Source organism: Zeus faber, assembly GCF_960531495.2.
Source record: "Zeus faber genome assembly, chromosome: 18".
In the NCBI taxonomy this organism is placed as follows: Eukaryota; Metazoa; Chordata; class Actinopteri; order Zeiformes; family Zeidae; genus Zeus; species Zeus faber.
In genome coordinates, this window is record NC_137210.1 from 14,221,974 (window position 1) to 14,242,361 (window position 20,388).

The following is a 20,388-nucleotide window of genomic DNA, read 5'->3' on the forward strand; positions in this document are numbered from 1 at the left end:
TCTCCTCCCACCCAACTGCTCCACTGGTGTTTGTACAGCCAACCGCTGTTTGCCAAACGCCATCAAAGGACGACAGCGGCTGCCATGGTTGTAGCGGGCTGCTGAGCGGGGCCCGCCCTCTATGTCTGCTTTAGCTACCGGACTGCTCTCTTGTGATCAACGCTAATGGCCAATGTCACATATTCAGGTCACTTGAAATCTATCCTTTAAAGTCTTCTAGTTCTCTGAGTGCTTTGTGACCTCTCTCTCGCTCTCTCTTTCTACCTCTCCTTGTCAAATGGAGCCATTACACCGAGGGCAAAGTGGCCAGGAAACAAGTGACCACCCACTGTGCTTTGTGTCTATCGGCCCTATAATGAACAGAAGGACTATGTGTATGTAAAATATAGTGTGAAATTTAGAAGGAGATGTGTACAGATCGTGACCGTGACAGTACAATAACAGATGAATAGATCTGGGGCTATATTTTTTTATTATTCTTATTTTTGTTAAAAAAATATATTTATTTTGAGATTTTTTATGAACCAAACCTGTCCATTAATTTTCACATGTTACATGTTAACAAATAACTGACAGTTTGTATGAACCGGACGTTTTCAGTAGTGGAAACTTTTATGACCTGCCTCTTTTATCTGATTGGCTAAGGCACCCTAATGTGACACTAATGACTGCTGCTGTGGTTTGGCTCTATACCGAAAGTTACAAGGCGAGTCGAGTCGCATGGGAGAAGAAAGTGGCGGCACGGCATCTCCAAAGTGGTATCGGGTTTCAGTACCCAACCCAACAGGAGGTTTAAAAAGACAGAGTAATAACACCCTTTCGCATATTTATTGAATACGATGCAGAAACATCCCCCCATCCCTGGTATCGGTATCGATATTGGTGATTTTTCCCTGGTATTACTTGGTATCAGGTCGAAAAAAAAAAATTGCGGTATCGCCCACTTATACACTGTTGTGTTTGCGAGAGAGAGAGAGAGAGAAAGAGAGAGAGAGAGAGAGAGAGAGAGAGAGAGAGAGAGCAAGAGCGGGGCAATCAATGCGCTGTGCGCAGCTCTAAAACAAAATAAGATTTTACCCATTTTAAATAGTAAAAAAAAATCTATCAGAAAATCAGTATGTGTTGGTCAATACCTCAACCGAGGTAATCGACTATCGATTAATTGGTAAAGAGAATTTAATCAAAAAATATTCAGTTTTATCGATAAGAACTGAACAATCTGCAGTCTAAATTGTATAAATGGCAGTGCTTTTTGAGAAAAAAACTACCCAGCCAGGAAGTAGTAGTACTCACCGGAATGACAGGGGGCTGTCAAGAAAAGAAACAACTCAACAACTAATGCTGTGTTAAGATGGAACATGGTAGACCGGAACGGGATAACGGCGCTTTTCTGAAGGGCACGGGGGGAGGACAAAAACCCAGGAGCGAGGGAGAGGTACGATGGCAAAAGGAAACAAGCGATATGTTGCTTTGTCGACTCTCCTCTACTAATGTTAGGGCGTACTACGTCCAAGGCAGACCACGATCAACGTGCACCTGTACATTTTTGAACTTGAGGTGATGATCAAAATGGATCGTTGGCCAGCATCAGGCACACTGCAAAGGAAAGAAGCCATTGGTACATCATCCACAAGCCAAGGCCCGGCGGGACCTGTCAAACAAAAAAGAAAGGTTCAGAGAAAGTACAGCGCTCAATATTTGTCATTGGGATGGTTTTGGACAGGCACGGAAGATAAACCATCACTGCTGTGCGTGGTGTATTCCGAGAGTTTATCAAATGAAGCTCTGAAGACATGTAAACTGCGCCGTCACCTTGAGACAAAACACAAACAGTACACGTCCAAGCCGCTTGAATACTTCCCCGTCCCAGATGTGCAGTGCAGCTGGATCGAAAACCCCTTCACCAGCCACAGTGACAAGACCCTCGCAGGCTTGAGCGCAAAAGAGACGGACAGTCATGTGGATCTCTCGTGCTACAGCGCATTGAAACTGGCTTTCTCAGAGAAGTACCTGACAAAATTTTGGCTTCATGTTGCTTCTGAGTATGCCGATCTGTTCAACAGAGGCAGTGCGATTTCTGATGTCCAAAAAGGTTGGGAACCGCTGTATTAAGGAAATTCCTTTAAATTTGCATCCCCAGTATTGAGTACCAATACCCAGCCCTGACAGCGAGTGACACACACACACAAATAATGAGGGTAGAAAAGGCAAACTAGAATTCAATCCATATGAACCAGTTACACACTTAAGAAATATAAGAGATAATGCAGCCATCTATATTGAAGGCCAGTCTACAGCCTACTGTATCTATTTTTAAACGATTCAATTCATTGGAATTAAACTTGTACTTATCGTGAGTTTTACTCACTCCAAACTACCTCTTTCATCTTCAGTATATTATTTTTTTTTTAATCAATAACAATTATTGTGCCTTGACTGTCGATATTTCTTACTCGTATATTTCTTAGTTCTTCCTTAGTTTCCTTGAGCCATCTTGAAACCTTTCAGCAATAAATCGTTAGATATAATAAATAATAATAATAGTCAATTTACCTTGACAATGGCTGAAAATTACACTTTGCTCCGCAACCACTTTGTTAACTCAGTTCAAAAATATATCATAGCTCTAACGTTGTAGTTAAAATGTACCAGTGGTTGGAAATGGGTGGTCAAAAATCAAACTTTATGTCATGGCTGAAAGGACAATTTTATACGTGTGTGAGAGTGGGACGGAGTGAAAGAGCGGGAAGGATGAAATTAACTTGCATTTGCCTGTGAAATTCTAAATTATTTGCATAAGCCAAGTTATTATGCTCAGATAAAAATGATTACTATTTATAAATGTAACCCTTTTTCAAAGCCTATTTTAAAAGGTCCTACAGTGAAAGTCTATCGACCCTCATAAATAAAGTATAATGTAGCTGTCAGCTGTTTTAAATGCTATATAAATGAATTTGAGCGTGATACTCAGAAAGTCAATACAAACTGCCTTCTGAGTGGGGCGTGCTTTTTTTATTATTTTAAATTATAGGGTGTTGAGGTAGCAGATTGTCTGGGCAAGATATATTTATGAGGAGCACCTCATGAACCTTGCACATCGGCAAGCAGAAAGTCATGCTGTGTACAGCCATGCCAGTTGTTCACCCTAAGGGTCCCATTCCAGCAGTGCCTTTTTGCTAATCCTGTCTGGACCCGGGACCGAACAATTCTTCATCTTGGTTATGTTTTCCCTCACCTCAGCTGCCAGGATCGGGTTGTAGATTATCAATTACAATTATCCGTTTCCCCAGTCGAGTGGAAGTCACCTAGCCCAAACTGTCCCACTACCTCCCATCTCTCACGAAACTCTTTGTAGATTTGGTTGCTAGGCAGTGCACATTCTTCCCTCTCTCCACCATCTAAGACCAGCACCGCGAGTTTGGCCTGGTCCCTGTTGTACAACCGTCAGTGTACCCGAAACACACGCTTCTTCTGGGAGAGCCGCCTTGCCCAGCCCTTCTGTGCTTGGTTCCTTCCACTGTCATGGCCCGGTCTATTGGGAGCCCAACCCTTAACCAGCTTCCGGATCAGGTCCAACGCTGAAGACTCGATCGGTCCAGGGTTCTGTCTACATCCTTAACCAAGTCTGCAATGGCCTTGATCTTGTTCTCAACTTCTGTGTCACCCTCTCTGTTCAATGTTTCTCTCAGCTTTGTTAGGGCCAGTTCTGGAGTGACTGCAGAACGATCGGGGTTGCCTACGTATTGGGGAGATTACTCTCCTCAACCCCAGCTTCATCTTGGCCATTGCGGGCCAACTCGTTTTGCAGCAATCTCTTTTTACTCCTCACCTGCTCAGCTGTTTACCTGTTCCAAGCTGAACAGCTATGAGCTTGTTCATATGCTGTCTTCTGACGTATTGCTGTGCGAGCTTGATAATATTGATTTCATCCTCACGCCATAGTTTTGACCCTTTCACCTCCTTTTCTGCTGTCTTTACTCTCTCAATCTTTTCCGCATTCCGCTCTGCAGGATGGGCATGCCGTCTATGTTGGGTCAGCCCCATGCTCGTCCCAAAGCTTGCGTTGCAATGACTGCATGCAAGCTCCTGGTCACTCCTTACTGTTTCAACCACCACCCTACATTTAGGGACATGGCAGGAGATGGTGTGACTGTTGGTATTGGTTCGACCGCATCGGCGACACTTGTACAGGACTGCTACTCTGGCATGTCGAATCACAAAATACTTGCTGATCATACCAACTTTGCCAACCTGTACCCCACACAGTGCGCAATCTGGGTCTGGATTTGGTAGCAGCACTTCAACACCAGTTGGTACTGGGATGGTTTCAGGCCCTCCTGGCCCCAGGGAGCTGCCGAGCAGTTTCTACCATCTCTCTTTCGACTCTTGTTTTCGGCTACATCAGTATGATCCCCCTCGTCTGCCGTAGGTCACCGGGGTCCATCACCACTTACCCCCCCTTAGGTATGTAGCAAGCGGTGGTATCAGCACGATCTCTTCCAACTCTGCCCTCATTATCGAGTTTTCAAAGGTCATTGATTCGATTACCACCTGAGGATCCTCTTCCCTTCGTATGGCTAGCTCCCCTCCATACCAGTCTAGGTTTGAGGTTTGCGTGCTTACCGAGTTGGACTTTGCATTTCAAGATCGGGTATCGTGATGTGGTCATGGTGCTCACACTCACCTCTCTCATTGGGCTCTCCAGCCTCATGGACCGTAATGGAACACCCTCTCTTTCCCGTTCCCTCAGGAGCGGTACTTAAAGCATGTCCTCCCAGGCCGAGAACCTTTAGAGAGTCATAGTTACTCCCGCCTTAAAGCAACACTATGTAACTTTTTTGCCTTAAAATACCAGCTTCAAAATCAGTTTGATGGTTGACTTCTAATATGGAGAATGCCTCTTTACCCCCCCGAATGGCTGTTCTTGCACTATGCAACTTTGGTGTGCAGGCACAAAACCACGGGAAAAGTACGTTATGGTTTACAGCACTACATCACTTCCTTGATGTTTGGCCCCTGTAGTTACATTTTTTTTTGCCTTTTACAACTTGAACAAAAAAAAGACAAAAGAAAAAAACGATAAATTAAAAACTCGCCCGTCCAAATGTCCAGTAATAATGCTCATACAAAACGTTGCCGCTCCACCTCCCCAAGGGTGTGGATAAGATGGGCCTATCGCAAGTGCTCACTGAAGCGGCGAGGACTGTGCTGTAACCTACGTGTACATTATATTTGCATTTGTAACATACAGTAGACTGTTATTGAAATGTGACTGATACCGCTCAAATTAGTCTGGTAAAAATAAATTATTTTTCGGACACCAGACAGTTTTACGACAGTGGTGTAAAAGTGCAATTGCACTCACAAACTGTAGAGGCGCCAAATCCCAAATACCAAAAGTACATACATACATAGCGCGGCTTAAAAATTGTTTGTTTTACTTAGAATTTTCCGTCGCTAAATGCAATATAATGACGTAAAATATACAGAATAAAATAGAGATTCAATAGAGATAGAGATAGAGATACTTGGCTATTGATTACATAAGCACAGTACAGTGAAATGATGAACGGGCACTCTGAAGGCTTTTTAAACCAAAGAGGTAAAGTAAAAATAACAACATAATCTGAGTGACACACGTACGTGTGCCATAGGCAGTGTTGGGCTCGTTACACAATTTTTTAATGTGTTACTCATTACTTGTTACTATTTTCAAAATAATCTCATACTTTACTTATTACACCTTTGACCTGTGTCCTTTCTCCTCAAAATTCAGACTTTGCATGTGCGCCTCTGTGTGACTGCCGGGGTAATCGCCGGTGAGCGCAGCTAAGGCTTCAAATACCGACGCTGCCTGTGGCAGTTCTGCCACTGATTTGCGACATAGCATAGGGGCGGGACCGTATCGGCAGCTGTCCTATCACGTGATAATTATTATTATGATTATTTATAAAACTATGAAACTTCTAAAATATAACATACAGTAAGAGTAGCAGAAGGACTACTACACTCCCACAAATCAATTGTATATTGTATTAAATCGGAATCTCTTTCAGATTTCCTGAATTGCACTCAATTTTAGTTTAAAAAAAGTAAAAACATATATTCTAGAATTTTACAAAACTTTACAAATTCAAAATCACATTTTGTCACAATTTTCTTTCCGGTTTAATCATATTTCTTGCCGTCTGATGGACATTTATGTTTCTCAGCCGTCCTCCTCTCATGGCCGAGACGTGAATGTCCAACTCCACCGGTTTCGAGATGATGAGCTGCTTTTTTTATTGAATGAAAATGTACATACACATGCTGACATTTATAATAATACATCAATCATTCTTACATTAACTTGAAACAGAGTTCTTATTTTGTCCACATACATAGGAAAAGGAAACAATAATATACATCATTGTTTATTTATTTATTACAAGAGTAATAAAATAAAATGTAGGAGAACATTTAATCATAATTAAATAGTTAAATACAAATGTATACTGTAAATCCCACATATTTTATTAGGCAATTTAATAAAATATATCTGGCTTTATTGATTGGTACCTCTCAGATCTCTGACTGGAGGCTGTGGTTGGTCAAATATGTTGGTGGTTAATACGCAACTTTCTTGAAAAGCTGTACATAACTAGGGGTATATTTTGCATATCAACTAACAGAACACCAGTCCCTGTTATAAACATTACATCATATGTCGTATCACACCACATCATATGCCATATTATACACAGTAACATCCTATTATGTCCTGAGATTTTAGAGAAATTTGCCTACGCTTCGGCAATTCCTTCAGGCATCAAAGTGTCATACACCCAGGTTACAGCCGATTCCATGCATCCTATGCCATTAATAGATGTTTTTTGCTTGTTTGTCATATTTATCCATTTATCAGTTCAGACCAGCTTAACGGCCCCTAGGAAGGTGGAGTCGCCATCCAGCGACACGTTGGCTGTGAAGCGAGGGATCAGCAGCTCCACCTGGTCTCCAGCCTCCAACTTGACAACACCTGCGGCAGAGGGACTCAGGAAAATAAGTTGTTTTCTTTCTTTCTCTGCCTGACAAGTCTTCTACAGGGACATGTACACGTTCATCACCTGTGCATAGAAGACATTCTGTACATACAGTATAAGACAGCAGTGAGCAGGGGAGCAGCGGGTGGCGTACAGCGACGCACCCGGGGACCAATTACAAGTGTCCATTGCTAGTCGGACGACGATGTTCTGCATGTACTTGGTGGGGGTCCTTACTGATGTTACATGGAGGAAACCCCATGTGAGCACGGGGAGAACATGCAAACTCCACACGGTAACTCCACACTAATCAGTTAATTGTTGGATGGCACCATTATACAAAAGAACACATTCATTTATAATAATTACTATAATATAGATTTGTACATCAACCTGGGGTTGGGCCCTAATCGAGAGATAACCCGCTGGTGCGGGGCCAACAGCACCGCGGCGAGAATCGAATCCAGAACCTTCTTGCCATGAAACAGCAGTGCAAAGCGCTCTGCCTACTCGACCATTTCATATAAATGCAATTATAATTTATCTATTCATGGGAATATTTTATCGTTAATATAAAACCACCAAGTCAAACTCATTGTATAGTTAAAAGCCCTTGGGCAAATAAACGCAGGCAGACAGACAAGGTGCATTTACATATGTGAGAGGTAAACATCTGCTCCTCAGGGTACGAACACAGTCACAAGGTGTACACACGGGCACAAACACGGGCTCACCCCCTGTGTAGCAAGTGTTGTACGGGTAGACTGGGTCCATGTTCTGGATGCAGCGGAACAGGATGACGTACTGAGGCTCATCGCCCACGATGTTCCTCTTCCTCCTGATCACCACGTGGCCCATGGCAAATGTGTTGTCCATGTAGTACACCTGAGCACCGGACAGATCATACGCACTCTGAACTGCTGAACTGTTGAACTCTGAAACCATTATTATGCCGCTTGCAAAAGTGCCATATGCGATATTACTTTATACGTTTGCTTCAATTGGTTATGTTGAATATTCTTCATCAGACATTTCATTGAGATTTGTCTGTATCCCCAAATTTTGGACACACAACACTCACCTTGCACTGTGCAGTCATGCCCTATTATAAAACCAAGTCATGTCGGTGCACACTCTATCAGACAGCGGCTCCCGGTGGAGGTACGGTGTCATGACGGCAGAGGAACTCACCTGGCTGTAGACAAAGTAGAAGCCCTCCTCCTTCACCACCATGCTGTTGTTCTCAACCTCCAGAGCAGAGCCTCTACTCAGCCCGGGCTGCCAGGGAATACCCGTGTGCTGCGCCGAATCAAACTCTACAAGGTAAAACGGTACGACATCGGCTCGGGAAGAAGGGAGAAGAGACGGGTGCGCAAGGAACATACAACCTTCCTTCCTTCCTTTTTTAGAAACAGTCTTTATTTGTCCGTTGTACAAAAGGGCACATTCTTTTATAATGGAATGAATCACCCCGGGGTTGGGGGGAAAAAAAAAAGGGGTTGCTCCTGTACCTTTCGGAAACGTTTGCCTCTTGCTGTCTGCCAACATCTGCAGGCAGGGCTGAGAAGCTGGAGCTGGAGGAGAGGAGAGGGTCATAGGAGAGGAGAGGACGGCCTCTGCTTGTATCGTCACCACAGGCTTATATCTTTGTTTGATCCGTGGCTGCTACTTCCTCTCTGTGTATATATCTCCCCAGCCCATCCCACCCCCATGATTTTAAATCTCAGCTTCTGTATAACAACTTCTTTACCTACACACCATGTTTGCTGGTAGCACAGACATACTGCAGCACAACCTGTGACTCATTTTCACACCTTGCTTCACTACTGCGAGGGAGAAGTTCATCTTCAAATTTTTTTTTTTATCATTTTATTTTGAGGCTTTTATTATTTTACTTTTATCTACATTATTATTTTTTATTACATTACTTTTTATAAGCATTTTATGTGTTGCGTATGTGTGCCTTGTGTATGAAATGCGCCACGCGAATAAACTTCCATTTTCACAACAGAAACAGAAACCCTGTGGTACTTGCAGAGTAATCCAACACCCAAAAAAAACGCCTTCACTCCTGGCGCACGGCGGCGTTTTTAATGACGGTTGGAGAGGTCGTAAAGTCCGCGCCGCCACGTGTTTGTCACCTGATCTCTGTGCTTCGGAGGCTGCTCTCCTTTTTCTCAGCAGGTGATGGAGGGGCTCAGACGGCGGCAGCGGTGGTGCAGTGGTGTCTGCGCTGCTACTGCTTTGCTCCAAGGTCTGGAAGAACATCCGCTGCATCTTACGGCACGGCGTACGTTACTTGTCTACCCTGAACACCCGTATCTAAATCGAGTCTTCCTTTGTCGTATGCCTGACTCTCACCTGGATTTTGTGCCCAGCTTCCTGCTGCTCCTCTCTCCTGCAACCGACATCAGATTTGAGAGCCTCCACGTCGGCCCTGAGGGCCAGGAGCTGGTACAGGGACATGGCCGAGAGAGAGGAGGACGTGACGGCCGCCAGTGTCAGCAGGAGCACGGGCCAGGACGGCCTCCCGTGGCCCGGACTCTTTCCACCCGCAGGCTCTGCATCCGGCAACGCCGCCATCGCAGGGCCCAGTCAATATCCTGGGACCTCACCCCGGCAGCATGGCCGGCCTGGCTCCTTTCCTGCAGCTTCAGACGGATTAGTGTCTGGGCAGAGGATGCTGCTTCTTTCAGTGTCTCGGTCTCGTTTTAATGTTTTTGTTGCGGCTTTGGTCCCTCGGCCACGGTCACTCATTTCCTTAACTCTCGCATTTGTCTCAAGCCTCCTCGTGCGCCGTTTCCGTTTGGCGGTTTTGTCTGAGGCTCCACTCTCCAATAAGAAATACGGAAAGGCAAAGCAGCCCAACAGCTTCCCCTCTTATCTTCCTCCTGGCAGACCGCACTCACTTCTTCCTTTTTGACCCAAGCCTATCCCAGTCATGCTCACTCTCTAAAAGGCGACCTACAAATTCTAAGACAAACCTCCTGTGGCACATTGTTGTTGGGGGCGGAGCGCGACATGAAAATGTCTTAACTTTGGCAGAATTATTAATGACAACATTTGAGTGGAGGAGTTAACGAGTGAAAAAGGAAGTGGCAAAGAACGTTAGCAACAGCTCAGACAGCAACATGACTCAAAGAAATTCCCCAGGAAATGAAGTGAAGCGGTATTCTGTGTAATTTTATATTTCGTAACTAAATATTTGTAGGTCAATTAGACAAGCATCGTAGCCAAGAAAAAAACAAGACTAAAAACTTAGGCAGATTAATTTACTGTATTTAATTTATTGCATGTTACTGTACAGGAAATTGAAAACAGGTTCTTAGAAAAGAAGAGATTATGACATTGTGTTAAAATAGAAAAAGAAAAACATCAACTCTGATGTAAGTTTTTTTTTTTACATATACAAGGTGATTTTATTTCCTGTATGAAATGTGGGCTGTCATGCCATTATCCAATTTGTCACATATTGTGATCAAGGTCTTTTAATGTCAAGTATTGGGGGGGGGGGTGGGGGGGAGTCTGACTCATTGGCTTACACATCTTTGTGCAAAAAACAAAACAAAAAAAGAAAACATTCCATCAATCTGGCCTGACTGATTTTCACTATATAAGAAACATGTCAACACATGTCACAATGGATTCTACTACCAAGCTGAATTTATTCATTAATAAAGTAAAAAAAGACATTCAGGTCATTGCAGCTTTATCAAATACCAGCGCCTGGACAAATACCAGTATATTTGGATAGGGGAAAAAAAAAAAAAAAAAAAAAAAGAAAAAGGAAAAATAGTTATGTTTGTTTTCCAAAAAAATAATATTTTATTTTAATTATCAACCGTCAGATTAATCAAAGAAATTATGTCTAGAAGCTTGAGAAATTACATTGTCTAGTTAAAATAAAGTACCCCATCATTATAAAGCCCTTCATACACTCTCATGTCAGCTGCAGTCAGTACAATGGCTAGTACAGCTTATAAACAGAAAACTTGCTAAAATGTTTTAATGCATAACACAACTGTGTAAATGTAGTAAATATCATACACAAAAGCCTGAAACCAATGAGGTTGCTGTTAGATATAGAGGAACTTTAAAAAATGGAGCACTATGCAAATGTCAGTCAAATATGAAAATATGGTGGTGAATGACATTGTTTACATTATTTCTGATAAAGCACGCTGGTCATGGTATACCCAGGCTGTACATTCACGCATTAGCCCGAAGACTGTAGTTTGAGTACCGTCACCTCAAAAACAAAACAGATTAGGATATTTCCTTGTTTTCTGTACTTTGCTTAGCACACAGTATCAAACATGGCTGCTAATACAAGTTTACCTCTGTCGAGCGCTTAGGAATGGCTTTGATATCACTGCGATGCAGTGGTCTGCATTTTGAGAGCGAGAGCAGATAAGAGACCGTGGTTTGCTCCGCTCCACTTCCTGGAAGACATGCAGGAAAGGTTAATTAGCTTATTAAAAGCCCTCCGAGCGAGTAAAGCCATTTCTCCACAAGAGCAGGGGGTAAGCCAAGAACTCCTCCGCTAAACAATTACAATGCAGAAAATAAAAGTACTATATATATATATATATATCTTTTTTTTTTTTTTGGAAAAATACCACTCAGATTTAAAACAGCAAAAAAAAAAAACAACTAACCATGTACAGTATAAAACACCAGAGGCCAAATCCATTGGGGGCAAACTTGATTAATAGTAACTTGAGCCCATGGCAAGAGGAAAGCCCAGCTGGTATGGGAACCATGTGTTTTGTGGGAAGTGTTAAATTCCAAGAGTCAGACAGTTAAGCTCCACAGAAGGGTTCAGGTCAAAGACAAACGGGTTTGAAAGGAGCGGTGAAGGCTTTCAAACAGATCACCCGTCCGACCATTTCAAGTAAGCCGACAACTACTTCGTACAGCTGAAATGTCAAAATATTCAAACGGTGCAAAACTCCTACTGTGAATGCAATCTTTAAATAAAATGTTTCTGGGAATCTTTAAATGGTGGACCTGGACAAGAACAAAATCAAAAATCACAACATGCAAAGTATTCAACATCGGAAACATCTGACGCGGCGTGAACGTCGTCTACAACACTCCAGCCCATGTGACACAAACTTCAAGTGAAGCTGAACAGAGTAATAAATCAGTTTTTAATCATATTTTCTTCATTTTACTTTGTGAACCACACTTAATGCAGTTACCAAGTTGAATCAATTCAGCAACAATTTTTCTACAAAACTCCTGTCAGCCCGCATTCATTGATTACAGGATGGATGGTTTACGTCTTTTTCATTTCAAACTCGCCCTCGGTCGACACCGTTGCAGATCCTTGAGGCTTGACTGTCTGTCGCAGGGTGATCTGGCCGCTTTCTGCCTCATTCGTTAAAAGGCCTTTAATACATTGCATTCAGAGCTGTAAATAAAAAATGATTTATGAAGGTGGCGTAACCCTCTCCCCGCATAAATCCTTAAATTAGGACTACACTGAGTCAGCTGTGTGTTCCATCAGATACATTTACAGTAAGGTAAAAACAGTGAAATAGAAAATAAACCCCACAATCCAGAGAGAAAAGCAAAAACATAAAAATTAAATGTACATTCTGTCCAAACTCGGTCATGTCCACTCAGTTATTGATGCATTTCGGCCTCCACACTTTCCAGGTAATAACCCTTTGAAGATAACTACCACTGTAGTTATGTAGCTGCTGCTGCACCATCTCCATTCCCACTTATTTTTAGATGATGGTGACGCTGGCAGAGGACTGGGCGCTCTCCTCGCGGGCGTGGCTCTTCAGCAGGTCTTTAATAAACTGCTCTAAGGCAGCAAAGTAGCCCTGGCACTGCCAGGTGTCGTTGTGCGTGCCCTCCGGGAAGATGGCCAGGCGCTTAGTCCGTGCAGGCGACAGTTCGTACAGCTGCTTCATCATTACCGGAGGAATGAGCTGGTCCGACAGACCGGACACGAACAGCGAGGGCATGCGGCACAGCGCCACCTGTCGGTAGGACAGGAACTGGTTCCTGTAGCACCACAGGGGCAGCAGCCGCATCGGTAGGAAGGAGAAGAGTGTAGCTGCCATGTGCGGGATGCTCAGAAAGGTGTTTTCGACAATGATAGCCGCCACGCGGTGGGGGTTGGCCGAAGCAAGGTGCACGGCCACGGCGCCACCCAGCGAGCGACCGAACAGCACCACCTTTGTTTTGTCCAGGTCGGGCCGCGTCATAATATAGTCCAGTGTTGCCTCGGCATCCAAATACAGCCCGTCCTCGCTGGGCTCTCCCTCGCTCTTCCCGTAGCCACGATAGTCCACAAGCACCACATTAGCTTTCAAATTCACCAGCATCAGAAGCGCGTTGGGCACTCGGTGTCCTATATTTCCTGCATTACCATGGAAATAGAGTATGGTTGGCGGAGCAGAGGGGGCTGGGCAGGCCTGACTTCCCGGGTTGACTACAGATGACGCGTCGCCTCCTGTGTAACGGAGCAGAATGAGGTTTAATTTCACACCATCCTTGGTGCGGATGTACACATTTTCATGTGGGATTCCTGTTGGCATGGGAACATAGAGGCGGGAGGAGGAGGGTTGGTCTGGGAAGTAGAGCAGCACATCCTGGAACTTGTAAAGTATTCCAGCCACAGAGGCCACGATGAGGGCCAGCAGAAAGAATCCACCGTAGAGGTGAAAGGTGAGGATGAGGGCCAGGAGAAAGATGCGACAGGCCCCCCAGGACCAGGAGGCCAAAGCCAGGGCATAGCGCTCCACCGCCCCCCACAGCCTCCAGGGCTTCTCCATGGCTTCACACTGAGGACCGGATCAGACCGCAGACACACTGTGCGACAGAGGGAGGACAGAATGTATGAAAACAAGCATGGTAGAGCAGCAACAGCAAATGCACCTCTGGGGAAAAGTAGTATTACAAATTTTTGTTTATTGCTCATTGTCTATTCAAACTTTGTTACATTTTCTTTGTATTACTTTATTAGGATTGTCGTGGTTTAAAGATAGGGCTTACGCCAAACATAAAAAACTAAAAATGAAAAACAACATTTTCAATAAATGTAACTGTAGGCACAAAACTCATCTTAAAAAAAAAAAAAAAGAGTATATCTAGAGTAACATGACTAAACTAGCAGCCCATAACTTGCAATACCCACTAGGCTAAACATTTTGACCCTGACAACATAAAATCATTACTAATCCTCATTCAGGCTCGATTCAGCTTGCCGATAGACACAAACCACTTGCACTAAGCTGTACAAACACAAAAAGGTCAAATTGGCCGTAATCTGTCCGTCCAAAACAGATTAGGATGAAGGATTTATATACTGTTTGACTAGACACAAAATTCACACTTAAGTGTCACTGCTGTCATTGAGTGAATTGACAGAAATAAGACCCCTGTGGAGGTTTTTTCTTTTTTCTTATTTTTTTAAACAAAAGGATAATATACAAACATTCAGGAAAAACAACAGCAGCACATACGGATCAGATTTAAATGACAACTGAATGTGAAGAACATAAAGTGAAAATATTACAATTATTATTATTGTTGTTTTTAGATAAAAACAAAAAGCAGGAGTATCTATATAAACATATTCAGTCAGAGGTTTCAGGGAAAGTTCTATAATTGTTTCAATAGCTTATTACTTTTTTTGTTGTTTAATAAACTGAAAGTGAACTCAGTTCTATGAGAAAAGGTGAGAGAGAAGTTATTAAGAAAATTTATGTTTGTGAATGAAAAAAAAACTTTGCATGTAAAATAATGAAACGAATCAGACATTCAAGAGCGCCATCATCTGGATTAACACCCTAACTAATAATATCTTCATCTTAAAAGAGTAGACAGAATAAGCAGCTTCAAACAAGTCAGACTCTAGATCTGTACAAGATTTTGGGGATATTTTACAATCAAAAAATAAGTGAGAAATTAGTTTCTATATTATGTTTACAAAAGGTACAATGGATATCAATGGCTGTAAACATAGCAATAAGACAGCTAGCATATAGCATTGGGTATATTTTATGTAATACTTTTGAAATGTACTTCCTTAGCCTTGTTTGTAACACAGTACCTGTACGGTAAGCGGTAGTGATGTCATGAGGAACACCTGAGCTTTATAAGAAACACTGACCACAAAGCCTCTTTCCACGGCTTTATTTATGAACATTTTATTATTTTTATATCTTAAAGTGGAACTGTAAGAGGCTACTCCAGGAGCTATATTCACGGACATGAGAAAAGTGTAAAGGGAATAGTCCTACTGTACTCTTTTTCAAGTGTGACCATGAGACATTATTCTAAAAGATTCACTCACTGATAAAATCTTTCTTGTTTTTGCTCAAGAAAATACAATAAGAAACTAACCTAAGGGCTATACTCATGGACAATAACTTGTTAGTAGCAGAGCTACATGTGACTAACTCAAGGACTATATTCATGGGAAAAATTCTATTTTTAGGAGGACCAGGACAAGTTGCATACTTTTTTAAACACATGCAATAATAATTTGTTTTCTTTTATTTATTGATTGCCTTTGTTTCCCCTACCACTGCCTTTTCATTTTTACTTATCACATGGTAGTGGAAATAATCAAACTTAAAATGTTATTCCATTCAGGCTGCCACTTCATCAGATGATCATATTTTGTTTGTTGTCCATGTCATCTCTAATTTCAAGTTCAAGAGATTATTTGTCACATACATACACCTACGGTCGTACATATATGCAGTGAAATGTCATGACACCCGGTGATAGTAGGCTATATCTTCATTTTTACTTTAGTCACAGAACAGCCAATGTTTTAGCCAATGGCGGGTGTCAATCACCACCTCTATCAGTGGAATTCTTGGAGCAGATTTTTTTTTTTTTTTTTTTTTTTACAGGTTATTTGGTGTTCATTTGTTTTACAAGTAAAGCTATTTTCTTAATTTTAGCTTTTTTTTACCCTTCTATGGATTTTACATGTAATTCTCTCTAATGTCATGTGTTTAAATGTCAGGGGTATAAGGGATATTACTAAGACAAAAGCAGTATTTTTGTTATGCAAGAGAATTGAGGCTGACAATAAATTTTGAAAGAATTTCAATTTTGGTAGAGATATAAATTTGCCAACTGGCAGATGATTCTATGTTTTTTTTTAAAGACAAGAACCAATTCTCCAGTGCTTCAGGTCCAAGACTGAATATGTCCAAGTTGCAAATTTTGTATCTGCATGATTGTGATGATTCTACAACTGAAAATATTGCGGTAAAAGATTCTGTATTTGGGAATATTTATGCCTAAAACTCTTATATCTAGACAGCATCTACATTTCTCAAACAGACAAAAAAAAGACCAAGACTATTTTTAACATTTGGCTTCAAAGGGATTTGTCTATCCTTGGTAGAGTTCTCCTCTCAAAAGCACTCTCGTTGTTTGTATCCATCTTTATCTTTATTTGTAAACGATTCAACAGCCACTGAAGTAAATTGAAATTTTCTAGATTTCATTTGGATTTAATTTCACAAAAGCTTAAGAAATTGGTACTTTCCAATAGTAACAGAGAAGAAGGTCTTGAAATCCTGGATTTTGTTGATACAATTAATACCTTGAAAGATAACTGGTTAAAAAAAAGTGTCTTACAAATCGAGATTCAATTTAGTATTTCATCCCGAATCACATTTGCAAGAAAATTGGAGGTCTTTCTTTACTTTTGACATGTCATTTTTTGCCAAACAGCCAGTCAAGTTGTCAAATTTCCACCAGCAAGCGCTTATAACCTGGAAGCTGTCTTTTCTCCACAATTTCTCACCTCCCAAAATTTCTCAAGAGCAACTGTGACATATTTACTGGAAACAAATCCTTATTCTTTCCTCAATGGTTTCAAAGGGATAAAAATCACATTTTCAATCCTTTTGATGAATTTGGTAATAGGCTGTCCTAAGAACAGTTTATATCTATACACAGTTTTCCAATTCCTTGCAGAGAATTGAATTATTTAACTCATGCTATTACAAATGGATTAATTCAATTTGTGAAAAGCCACTTAAGTTATGGTGGGAATATAACAGCCCTTACTGATGATATATGGAATTGAAATTACAGCATTAAAGTGTAACAATAAGCATATCCAAACTTTTAAAATAAAGGATAAAACTGTACCTAGAGGCAAGTTTTTCTGGAGGTCTCAAATTCAAAACACTAGTGCATGCCAGGTCACAATGCACGACTTTGTAAGACCTTTGAATGACACAGGTTGTCAACACAACACAATGTCAATGATTCAGTCCTTACTGTGCCAGTTCAAAATGATGGGAGATGAAACTGCCGGTTAAAGACCGGGAAAGACACGCATGCCTGTTCAAAAGACTTTCTAAGACATTTCAACGGCACAGTTCAACAAAATGTCAATGATTCAGCCCTGTGTTCCAAAATGGAAGATGAAACTGCCGGTTAAAGTCATACACAGGGGTAGGACAGTCTTGATGACCCAGTCGCAGAGCCGTGAAGCCCCTCCCCTCGCAAGCTCGCCATTTGCTTGAAAGTTTAATATTACACGTGTCGCCTGTCCAAATTGCACCAAATTGGACACTGCATGCCCTTGGGTCCACAGCAAACACTCGCCAAGTGTGAAGTAGATCAGATGAACCGTGGTCGAGATAATCGAAGGAAAGACAGACAGAGATTCCTTTCTTTATAGTTAGATAAACTGGAGAAGTGTTTGGCTCTTAGTACTGTATTTCAAACAAGGCTCAGGAAGTACATTTCAAGATACTACATAAGATATACCCTGCTAACAGTTTTATTGCTAAGTTTACAGACATTGCAGGGCTCCCGACTGCGACCATTTAGTCGCATTTTGCGACCATCTTTACAGACAGTGCTATTACTAAGAGCAGCAGCGCGACTTGTAAATATGCAGACCATTTAATTTTATTTCAGTCACAGAGAAAGTGTCCCCATTACACAGTCTTTGTTTCATTCCATAGGGGGAAGTGAAATTAAAAAAAAAACTACATCTAAAATAAAATAAAAACTTATGGGCCACGCCAATTGCAGGCACCACATCGCTGGCCTGCGCATCGTCAGTACCGTCAGAGAGGGAGACGGGTGCACATTAATACAGTTATTAATCATAAAAAATATTAATCTGTTGTGTTGCATGTCGATTTCAGTGGTGCTCCTTAATGTTGTGCTGGTGCTTCTTAAATATTCAGCTGGGAGCACCAGTGGTACCAGTGGAAAAGGTTAGTCTGGAGCCCTGCATTGATATCTCTTGTACCTTTTGTCAACATAATATAGAAAAACTCAACTATTTTTTTGATTGTGCAATATCCCAAAAATTTTGGACGGATCTAAGGTCTCATTTTTTTAGTCTGCTGACTCGGCCTACTCGTTTAATCTTAAGGATATTATTTGTTATGATGATCCAGATGGCAGCGCTCTTGAATATCTGATTCATTTCATGATTGTATATTAAACATTTTTTATTCACAAACAGAAATTTTTTAAGTCACTACTATCTCACCTTTTCTCTTAGAACAGAATTATCTACTTAAATCACAAAATTTACGAAAGCTATTGAGACATGGAACTTTCCTCCTGAAACCTCTGCTTTTTTATGTAATTGTCTTGTAATTTTTTCACTTAATGTTTACCATCTGACCTGCTACTGTTTTACCTGAATGGTTGTATATTGTCCCTTTTGAAAATAAAACAAAAGACTGACCACACCCATAGGGCACTTGTCCCAAAGATGACAAGTTCTACTCTTTTTCGAAATTCGGTTCCTGAGGAGTCAGGGAAAAAAAAAAACAAGTTGTTCAATTTCTCAACTCGTCGTTCATTTGATTCATTTGGGATACGGAATGATGCCCTGGAGACAGAACAAAGCTCTGGATACAGAATTCTCGTTCAAAAAAACCCAACCAAATAATTCTGTCAAAATCACTGATTTCAGACGACAGGATGCAAAGTGCGGATCTCCAAATTTCCTTTTAGACTCGTTTCCTCAAAAAACGATTTATGTTCGCATAACAAAAGTCGCTTGCGTCTGCCAGTGGTATCTATCGCGGTGGAAAAGCGAATTGCAAAGCAGTCACATTTAACAAAGGATAATGTTCCCGAAGTCATTTAATCCGCAGAAATGATTTTTTTAGTTCGCTCGTCGCAGGTTCTCTCGCTCGCCCACTCGCTCAATCTGAGCTAAATGAGCGGGTTTTTTTGGGGGGGGGAGAGACGTCGCTCTGTTCGCGTCGAAGCCAGGTTCGACCAGGGAGCTGCCTGTGCGCCGGGCTGCACTTAACGAGTCGCGGACGAACGACTATATTTCCGGAGTCGCTCCCGAGCCCAACTCAAATATTCGTTCTCGACGCACTGTGTTACACACACACACGCAGCGAGAAGGCTGAGCCCGCTTCGCCTTGCCTGGCTCAACCGAAGGGAGGGAGGGAGGGAGGGAGGGAGGGGGGATACATACCCGGGGGGGGGGATACATACCCGCTGCGGAGCCTTGCGAGATGAACATTTGTTTAAAGTGGACCATTCGGTCGCAAGTAACGCCGCGACACAACGTCTGTTATGCTAACTGTGAAGCTAACCGCGGTAGTAATAACGTGACTTACTACGGGCTCTCCAGGCGTTATCGTGTTCCCGTCACCGGCTAGCCGGCTACACACTCACCCTCCTCTCATCCTGCGCGATTCAGCGGCAGCGTCGAAGCAAAACGGTGACACCCGAAGCCCATTTGCCGTGTTCCATTGCGATGTTATCGGGGGTCCGTCGCGGGGCGTGTGGACTCGCGGGGCGTGACTAGTCCGCGACACCCGGCGAAGCTAAGCCGCGAGAAACGACGCTAGCCGTCACAGTGGGGTGCACCGGCGATACGTTCCGTGTAGCACTGGAGCCGCCGCGTCTGGGGTTCCGCGTCTGACTTCCTGTTTTCTCCATTTCCGCTGCATCTGATGACGTCAGTTATTTCGGTGAACCACGTCACCCAAGACTTTGTAGACACAGCTCCTGGAAAAATAAATCAGGAGGACGTGGCCTCGACGGGATGCGGAGCATCTGCCGACGCGTCTATGTGTACGTGCGTTTCGGTGCGTCGCGTCCGTCGTCCGCCAGATGTCGCTCTGGGAATGGACATCGTCGCAGGATAAAACGATACACTGTGTATTCAACGTTCAACGTTCAAGAGGTTTGTTCGTCACGCACGTACATTATATACATGTGTATATATGTATGTGACGAAAAAACCTCTTTAATCTGGAATGAATGATGTGTGTGTGTGTGTGTGTGTGTGTGTGTGTGTGTGTATATATAATATATTATGTATGTATGTATGTATGTATGTATGTATGTATGTATGTATTGTCAATATATGGGA

At 42.3% G+C, this 20,388-nt stretch overlaps 2 protein-coding genes across 2 annotated transcripts; both read right to left on the reverse strand.

The window, feature by feature from the left end:
* Window positions 1-6,834: 6,834 nt before the first annotated feature.
* On the reverse strand, window positions 6,835-9,605 carry tnfsf13b (TNF superfamily member 13b; the record flags this gene model as incomplete). Its single annotated transcript, XM_080018830.1, has 6 exons — window positions 6,835-7,018; window positions 7,757-7,907; window positions 8,214-8,338; window positions 8,534-8,596; window positions 9,164-9,278; window positions 9,384-9,605. The coding sequence occupies 6 exons, from the start codon at window positions 9,603-9,605 to the stop codon at window positions 6,906-6,908; spliced, it is 789 nt and encodes a 262-aa protein (XP_079874956.1). The 3' UTR covers window positions 6,835-6,905.
* Window positions 9,606-10,779: 1,174 nt separating this feature from the next.
* abhd13 (abhydrolase domain containing 13) lies at window positions 10,780-19,828 on the reverse strand. Its single transcript, XM_080019152.1, has 2 exons — window positions 19,686-19,828; window positions 10,780-13,853 (listed from the first exon to the last, which is right to left on the reverse strand). Exon 2 carries the CDS (start codon window positions 13,814-13,816, stop codon window positions 12,761-12,763), a length of 1,056 nt encoding a protein of 351 aa, XP_079875278.1. The 5' UTR covers window positions 13,817-13,853; window positions 19,686-19,828; the 3' UTR covers window positions 10,780-12,760.
* Window positions 19,829-20,388: the final 560 nt, after the last annotated feature.